This window comes from Solanum stenotomum, chromosome 2 (assembly GCF_019186545.1).
Source record: "Solanum stenotomum isolate F172 chromosome 2, ASM1918654v1, whole genome shotgun sequence".
In the NCBI taxonomy this organism is placed as follows: Eukaryota; Viridiplantae; Streptophyta; class Magnoliopsida; order Solanales; family Solanaceae; genus Solanum; species Solanum stenotomum.
This window is the reverse complement of record NC_064283.1, coordinates 27,959,208-27,968,347: the sequence shown is the minus strand read 5'-3', so window position 1 is coordinate 27,968,347 and position 9,140 is coordinate 27,959,208. Positions and strand designations below refer to the sequence as shown.

The 9,140-nt window shown below is 33.6% G+C and overlaps 1 protein-coding gene across 1 annotated transcript; it reads right to left on the bottom strand.

Moving 5' to 3' along the window:
- Positions 1-591: 591 nt before the first annotated feature.
- Positions 592-2,920, bottom strand: LOC125856637 (mediator of RNA polymerase II transcription subunit 15a-like). The gene is made up of 5 exons (XM_049536226.1): positions 2,733-2,920; positions 2,354-2,465; positions 2,073-2,219; positions 1,137-1,193; positions 592-777 (listed from the first exon to the last, which is right to left on the bottom strand). The coding sequence occupies exons 1-4, from the start codon at positions 2,843-2,845 to the stop codon at positions 1,185-1,187; spliced, it is 381 nt and encodes a 126-aa protein (XP_049392183.1). The 5' UTR covers positions 2,846-2,920; the 3' UTR covers positions 592-777; positions 1,137-1,184.
- Between the last annotated feature and the right edge of the window lie 6,220 nt (positions 2,921-9,140).

The window sequence follows — 9,140 nt, the reverse complement described above, 5'->3', positions numbered from 1 at the left end:
GTAGAGAGAATTTAGAAAAAAATACTAGTAAGAACAACTAAATAATGTGATAGCTAAAACAAAATGGTAACATCTATCAAAACCAAGAAACTACATGTTTGTAATAATACTACGACAAATACGATGCTACCACAGTCCCATCAAAAGCGAGACAAAACTCAAATACCTACCAATGTTATATTCTATATCGTGACCTGCATACCGTTCTATCTAAGATCATATCCTCAGTATACTAAAATTGTGTCATATCCCGTCTAATCATCTCTCTTCAATACTTCTTCGGCCTTCCTCTACCTTTCTTCCTACCCACTGTATCCGACCTCACAGACCTCCTCAATTTTTCAATCTCCTCTTCACATGCCCAAGTCATATATTAAACTTGACAACAATGCATATATATAATGCAACAACAATAACATACCCTGTGAAATCCAACAACATACATATATATATGTGGTGAAAAATCATTTGATGTTGAAGTAAAGGTTTTTTTTTTCTGATAATAATTATTGATATCATCTTCCATGATGTCAAAACAAGAAAAATGTTTTACTTTCACTAGGAAGCTTGACAATCAACATTTACTTCAGTTGATCAACATATCTCAAGCAACATAAAGGCAATTTTGATCCTAAAATACAAACAAATGAATAGTAAAGCTTCCAAGGACAAAATCAACAAGCCAAGATATATAAATTTATAAATTCAAAGCGACTGAAAATAGTTCTCTTCTCATCTCTCTCACTGTTTGATAAGAGCTCCACCATCCAATCTCCTCTGAAAAAGGTAAATATAATATTAGTACTGTCTTCTAAAATTTAGTTTTCAAAATGTTCTCAAAAAGTACTTTTGGTCAATAAATTTAAAAAAACACTTTTGAGCAACAATTAGTGTTTGATCAACTTTTAAAAAGTATTCCAAGCGTATTTTTCTTAAAAATGTCTTAGGGCAGAAATACTTTTCTGGCTTCAAAACAACTTCTGCTACTCCTCAAAAACACTTATGTTCTCCCGAAAGTTTGATTAAACACCTCAATTTTTTATTTTTTTTGGAACAAGCAACTTTGAGAAAAATAAACACTATCGACTTCCCAAAAACTTGTCAAAAACATAGGATGGATGTAAATAATGACTTACTCATTTTAATTGAAAAATACTGAAGGCCTCCTAATAGCTTCTTTGGAGCTAAGATTCCTGCAAAAAAAATTTAGCTTTAGCAGAAGGGTAGAGATTTATACATTGCAAGAGTTAATTTACTTTATAAACATAGGATAATTCATTTAAATAGAACATGAGAGATAGATTTATATTACAGATTGTACTGCTTGTCATAACAATCTCTTAAGAGTCTAGGAAAAAAGAACATAAGAAATCATCATCAAATATTTTGTTCTGCATCATCTAACTTCCTTTGGTCATTTTCAACACGATTATCATGCAAAGCAACCGGAGGAACTACTGTGCTATAACAGCTCTTCCCAATTGCCGATGCTTGCACGACTGCCTAATCATCTCAGCTACTCTATGTTTCCTCTTTGATCGGCCATTATCAGTCCACGAGGAGCTCATATCCTTAGTTTGACATTTAATGTCCCTAGAAACTTTAGCATCACACATCTTCACTAAATAGTTCAATTTTTTGTTAATATCAACCAACACATCTTCACTAAATAGTTCAACGATTAGACATTTAATGTCTCTAATCGTTCCTCAACTTGTGCTAAACGCTCATCAAGTTTAGCACCAGAACTCGTTCTCTTAATCTTAATCATTATGCAGATTCAGAGTTGTTGAGAAATAATCTTAATCATCCAGTGTTCAGAGCTAGAAACGTCATCTTAATCATTCAGATTCAGACAACTTAATCTTAATGAAAACAAATGAGGTCTTATAAATTCTCAAGCTATTGACTAGTGACTACAAAATGTAGTGGCCTTGTGTTCTTCTGCTAGCTAGTCAACTTAGCAATTACAAAACTTCAATTTGGATCATTAACAACAAATAAATCAGTGGTAATTCTTCCATTTTAATAGAGAAAAGGCTTCCGAGAAAGGAAAAAAAATATAAAATTACCTCATTTTCCCCAACTCTGACATTCTCTTTGTGTCCAACAACGTCACTGTTTTGCTCCTTTTTAACCACCACCTCCTCTACGACATCATCCTTTGATTTGATCTCCATTGTCAGCATCTTGATAGCTATTTTCCTCAGATAATCTTCCTGCAATATTAGATAAATTTAAGTTAGAATGCATACAACATGTCTAGATGACTGGAAAAACGAATGCAAGTTATAACGTCAATTGAATTGCATCATTCAAATAAATAGATAACGAGTTTAGACTGCATATATACCTGACTTGTAGCAGCATTATATACCTTTTCCTCAAACTTCACTGCAATTTTCATAAGCTCCGATTCTCCGTCTTGCCCAGAGAATGGAATATGCCTCTTCAATTCCTTCGTTCTACACAACAAAAGATCAGGTTAAAAGTCAATAAAGTGAATCGAATCGAGAATCATTCTTGGGTTCAAATTTTAGTAGAGACAAAAAAAGCACAAAGGTAATTTCTTCACTTGTGTCAGATATCCCATGAAATTAGTCTAGATCTACGAAAGTTGGTCAGGACACTACAATTATCAAAAACACAAAAAAAAAAAAAATCCTAAATTCCAAATCCAAAATGTTTAACAAAAACACAAGAACAATCTGCAAAAAAATTGAAAAGTTTACATCTTGTTGACAATCCTTTCACGAGAACCTGACGGTAGTTGAGTCCGCCAATCACCGGAATCCATAGCTCCGCCGGAAGCACCTCCCGGAGTCTGAGCAGCCGTCAAATCCATCTCAATTTTTGACCTAATAAAATTCCTTTCTTCACAATCCAAAGAAATGGAACAAAACTATGTTACTAAATTTTAAAAGAGAATTTATATACAACTAGAGATAGATTTTTTATATGTGTAGACTGGGCCGAGCCTTTGAGTGTTATTTGCATGAAGTATAGCTAAGTTTACTCTTACAATTTAATCTGTTCAAATTCAATTCAATTCATCCATTTGTCGTCACTAGTTCCGAGGTTTTTCAAGAAGAATACAAAGAAAAAGCGCATATCAAGTTTCTCATGTGCCGCCAAACTTATTAGATATCCTAGAGTGATAGTATTCACTACGAGAGATTATATCTCCCTATAATAAACACTAGATTTTTTCAAAAAATCTTGTACCACCACTGGTGCTTTATATTAAACGACTTTGTTTTTCTTGTTATTTTTTCTTATAAAAATTCATTTGTACCCCACTGGCTTTCAGTGTTAGCGCTACATGTCCAAAAAATTCATGTTTCTCAAATGAAGTTCATTCTTCTTCGATCGCAACTTTCCATTTTGGTCGGTTACTCTTTTGTTCAAGATTTTAGCCTTCTTGCATTACTTCAATGACAATATTATATCCAAAAGAATTGTCAACACCAACATCATTTTGGTTTCATCTAACTTATTTATTATCGTCTTTTTTAGAAATTTAGACCTTTTTCATACAAGGTATTATATTCGTTAAATGTTTTGAGACTTTTATACACGTGTCACATAAAAAAAACTTTAGTCAATTATTTTACGTAAAATAATAGTAAATACTTCAATATATCCAAAAACAACGATTCAATGCAATTTGATGGAAAAGAGAAAATGAAATAATTTTTTTAAATGTTTATAACAACGTTATTATACATATATTACATATACATAATATGTCATTATTTGTAGTAATAGATATTTTTGGTGATTCTCTTTTATGAATATAAAACTATTATTATCAATATTTATATTGCTCTAGAGAGTATATATATTTAACATATAATTATAAGCCTAAAAGATATATTAGGACAAATACAACCCTAACAGATCTTTTGGCCATGTGCTTTAGTTATTGACATTGAAAGACACAAGCGTACTAAAAAAAATATTTTTTTTGCATTAATTTAAAAGGATGTTCTTCATTTTCTTGAGGTGAATAACATATTCAATACAATTTAACAAGTGGTATTTCTACGAAGGTAGAATATGTAACATCCGACAATTTGAAATAGCTATGAAGAGGCTTAGAATTGGAATTTATTATTTTTGGAAAGAATTAAAATCTGGAAATTTGGTTAAGTATGGGAAAACAGTGAGTTTTGTCCAACTTTGAACAGTCATAACTCCTATCTCAGGATGATTTAGGTGTAGCTCCAGTTATGGTTGCGAAGCTCGTGGAATGATCTTTCCAACGCCACCAAGTTTTCTCGATTCAGAGTTTGTATGAGTGAATTATGTCCTTTGGAAGTTGGGCAGTTGGCAGGGAATCCGTCCGGAAATTTGTAAGGGTATTTTGGTCTTTTCCCTAGCCTTTTCTTTTGTATATATATGAGTGTGTTGGATTGATTTTGATCAATTTTTCTCAATTTAAAGAGTGAAAGTAAGGGTTTAAGGGTGAAGAGGAGAAGAAGAGGAGAAGAGGAAAAAGAGAAGATCAAGCTAGGTTTCGTTAAAGATCGTCGTGTTTTCTTCGGGGGTGATCCCTATTAAGGTATGTGAGTTCATAGTGTTGGTTGGTTCTTCCCCCCACACGCCAAACTCATTTTTATTATTGAGAAAAGATTGGTTATGTTGTTGAAGTTGTTGGTTGTATTTGTTGAAGTTGTTGGTTGTGATTGTGTTGAAGTTCTTGTTGATTTGGGACATGTTTCCGGTTGTGTTTTGGGTTGAAATCTATTGTATGTTGAGGGATTTATGATTCTAAATGTTTGGGGATGGATCCATTGAAGTTTAGGAGGTTTAGAGTTGGAAAAAATGAAGGAGAAGAGTCGGATTTTTGGGGAAAAAGGCTGGGCCAGCGCGCCAGCCAGCACGCCCCAACAGGGGTTCTGAGGTTTTACCCCTGGTGTGGCACATCTCTCAGAGCGCCAGCAGCCCCTTTCTGAGCTTCAAGGGCTGGCGCTCCGCGCCTTGTAGAGCGCCAAGGACGCCATGTTCCCCAATTTTTTTCACACTTTCTCATGCATGTTCCTAGGTATTATACCTATGTTTCATAGTTGTTTCCGACACTCCAAAGTACGTCTAAACATCAAGAATCCCTCCATAACATGTGATCAAACACCTTGAATTCATAATTCCAATTCAAGGAAAGTTAGTTTCCAAGTCAAGTGAAGTTAGAAGTCAAGTGAAGTTTGAAGTCAAGCTTAGAAGTTAAGTAAGTCAAAGCAAGTCTTTAAGGTTCTTCAAGAGTCTTCATTGAACGTTATAACTTCTTTTTAAGGCTCAAGTTCCAAGTTAAGTATAGAGTTTCAAGTTGAGTAAAGAGCATAGAGTTCCAAGTTAAGTATAGAGTTTCAAGTCGAGTAAAGGGTATCGAGTTTCCAGTTAAGTCAAGAATTTTTAGTTAAGTCAAGAGTTTCGAGTTAAGCCAAGAGTAAAGAGTTGAGTTCATTTCTCAAAAGTTATTAGGGAACTAAGTATTCCCAAAGAAGTTTATAAATGTTTTCACATTTAAGATGAGAGGAAACTGAGATTTCCAAAAGAGTTTTTGAGTAGTTTGAGTACTATCTCTTTTTGAGAAAAGATGAGTTTTGCACAAGAGTTTCTAAAAACATGATTAGTATGACAAATCGAGTATGTCATCAATGTTTAAACAATATGGTCTCTAAATATACCATCAATATTTAAGCAGTATGAATATCTCGAGTCATCAATGATCATATTAAAAATATGGTTTTGAGATGTTCTTTTTAGAAAGAGTTTTCAAAAGCAATTACCTCTTTTAAGAGGGTAGTTTTGAGTAATTATCTCAAATAAGAAAGATGTATTTAAAACACTTATGAGCTAAAGTATTTTTGGGAGTAGTCTTGAGCACCGAATTGGGGACACGAGTTCATATTAACTCAACTCTCCATAAGAGACATGTAGCCAAACATGGGATTTCTCGGATCATACTTTTTAGATAATCACGTAAGATTAAGCTAGTGGATCCAGTTGGTAAAGTTAGCTTCCTATATCACGGCAAGGTATAGGATGGTCCTTGGGAAATGTGAGGTAAAACGTTGTATCGCCACTTAGTTTCATAGTGATGGTTGTCGGTTTGAGAAACTCCCACAACAGTAAAAAGAGCTTGGTTCCTCGAGAAGTTCTGCTTAGTGTGGATGGGGGTATGGGACTTCATTCATGCATTGCACAAGTAGACTTCGAAAGGAAGCATGACATTTTTATGATATTATAAATATGATTTTTACGTCATGTTTTAATAGTTTTACAAGCTTTATATATTGCATGTGTCTTATTACTTTATATTTTGAGTTCAGTTATTCATGAGTTGAACAGAGCCAATGTAAGAGTTCCTTTGTACTCATTTCAAGCTTAAGTTGTTGTTTAGCGGTCCAGCTCGCATACTCGTACATTCCATGTACTGATGCCAGTTGGCCTGCATCTTATTATGATGCAGACGCAGGTACCCATGATCAGCATCCAGCACGCCGTTGGTCCAGTTGAGCACTCCAGAGTCAGTGGTGACCCTCTTTGCATTCCAGAGGACTCGGTCATTTTGGTTTTCTTAGTTTTGTTTGTTTAGGATGTTGTGGGATCTGTCCCAACATCCATCTCAGTATTTTAGAGGCTTCATAGACAGTCAGCCAGTTAGTTTTGAGTCTCTCATCTATGTATATATGTAAATATTCTATTTTGAGACTCGAGTTGCCGTTTTGGCCAGATTTTATCAGTTGGGTTGTTTTTAACCTTGCATTGCATTGAGTTATGCTGTTGAGTTAAGTTTCCGCTGAGTTAAGAAAGCCAGACCAAGGGTTCACTTGGGGCCATCAATGGTCTCCGAGTGTCGGTCCCGCCCAGGGTGTAGGCTCGGGGCGTGACAGAATATCTACAGAACTTATCCCTATCCCATAGAGTAGAGAGGTTATTTTTCGGAAAATCATCAACTCAAGTGCAACAAAATAAAGTAATTACGAAAAGAAATACGACAGTGAAAAAAATATGTCAATTAATAAGAAACGCAGTATAGAACATTTATAAAAATTCAAATACCTACCAACGTTCTATCCTATATGAAATACAATAGACAACGTATGGTAACAAATATCAACAACAAGAAACTACATGGCTAGAATAATACTGCGATAGATATGGTGTTACCACACTACCACGAAAACCTAATTCCACCAAAAGCGAGACAAAACTCAAATACCTACCAACGTTATGTCCTAATCTGCAACCTGCATACCATCCTATCTAAGATCATGTCCTCAGTATACTAAAATTGTGTCATATGTTGTCTAATCACCTTTTCCCAACACTTTTTCGGCTTACCTCTACCCCTTTTCATATCCGTTGTATCCAAATCTCTCACACCTCCTCAGTGAGGTGTCTACGCATCTCCTCTTCACGTGGTTAAATCAAGAAACACCAAGGCATGTATCATCGCCACAATAACTTTATCAACGATTAATTCACTAGGAAACTTGAAAAAACAACCGTTAATTCAGTTGATCAACATATATCAAGCAAAATCAGCTTGCAATTTGATCCTAAAATATAGACAAATGAATAATCGTACTTCTTAGGACATAAGAGTCAACACGCCAAGATATATACATCTATAAATTCAAAGCCATGAAGATGCATCTCTTTTTGTCTCTCTCACTGTTTGATAAGAGATCCACCTTCCAATCTCCTCTGAAAAAGGATAAATATAGTATTAGTACTTTCGTGTTATAATAGACCAGACAAACTTTGAAAATCAGCAAAGTTTGAAAAATGTTTCCTTTTTGGTGAGAAATAGTTTGAGTTTGGTGAATGAATTAAAAAAAAAACGCCTTTGAGTAACTTTTAAAAAGTGTTTTTAAGTGTATTTTTTCTCAGAAGTGTCTTAGGGAAAAACTACATTTTTGGCTTCAAAACAACTTCTATTATCCCTCAAAAATACTTATTTTCTCTCAAAAGCTTAACCAAATACCTCAGAAAAAAAAAGGATCAAGCAATTTTTGATAAAAATAAGCACTTTCAACCTCCTAGAAGCAAGGCCAAACAAGCTAGAAGTAGCATCGCCACAATAAATTTTTCTTTACCAGATTGATAAAAGATCATTCAACCCAAACCCAAAAACACAACAATATATATGTTTTTCAACCAAAGCAGTAAGCTAATTTTCACCGAGAGGGGAAAAATATATAAAAAACAAATGCATAATCAGGTTCATAGAATAATGATCATGGAAGGATTCCATTTATTGGCTTTAGAAGAAGGGAGAGATTTATACATTGCTAGATGATTTTATATAAAACACAAGAAATGTTTACTAAACTAAGATATTTTTTTTTAATAACTTAGTAAACTAAAAGATCTATAAATTGCTAGTCATAACAATCTTATCACACCATGAGGAGCTCATGTACTTAGTTAAAGGCTCACCAAGTTTAGCACCAAGATTCCATCCACGCACGAGCGGACCCACGTTGAGCAAAGAGGTGTCAAGCGACACCACTTTGTTGAATTATATATATATATATATAACTGTTGGGATATACTATTAACCATGTAATTGTGTTATAGTATTTTTTTATTTAATCCCTTGTAAAGATTTTTTATGTTATTTATTTAATATAATAAATTTTTGTTTAAATAGATCATTATGTATATATGTGTGTCCATTGATTATATAGTAGACAATTTTGTGTATGGAGTATTTTAACTCATACACGGAAGATTAAAATTGTTGGTGCATATAAGTTATAAATTTATGTTCACGATCAAAGATGAAGTAGGACGAACATCTTGATGATCGTAGCACAAGATTAAATATAATTTGATCTTAATTATGAGAATGGTTAAATTCAACTTCTTGTGCTAGTACATTTTGTATGTATTGAACGGACCAATTAGAGACATTTGTTTATGTTCTGAATATTTATAAATAAATTCTCTAGTCCACTACATGTACTTATACTCTCAATCTTGATATAATTATTATGATCTATGTAATTTATTTTATTGTTTTAATCTATTAAAAGGTGAGACTTTTTGATGAGTCAATAAATTCCTAATAGATTAGATAATGACAAATTACATTAGTGAAATAATAATTAGTTGATAGAACCGTGTCT

Coding starts and splice junctions, on each gene's coding strand:
- LOC125856637 (XM_049536226.1), bottom strand. CDS start 2,845: ATGGATTTGACGGCTGCTCAGACTCCGGGAGGTGCTTCCGGCGGAGCT. Junction 2,466..2,732: donor GAAAGGATTGTCAACAAGAT/GTAAACTTTTCA, acceptor TTTGTTGTGTAG/AACGAAGGAATTGAAGAGGC. Junction 2,220..2,353: donor ATAATGCTGCTACAAGTCAG/GTATATATGCAG, acceptor CTAATATTGCAG/GAAGATTATCTGAGGAAAAT.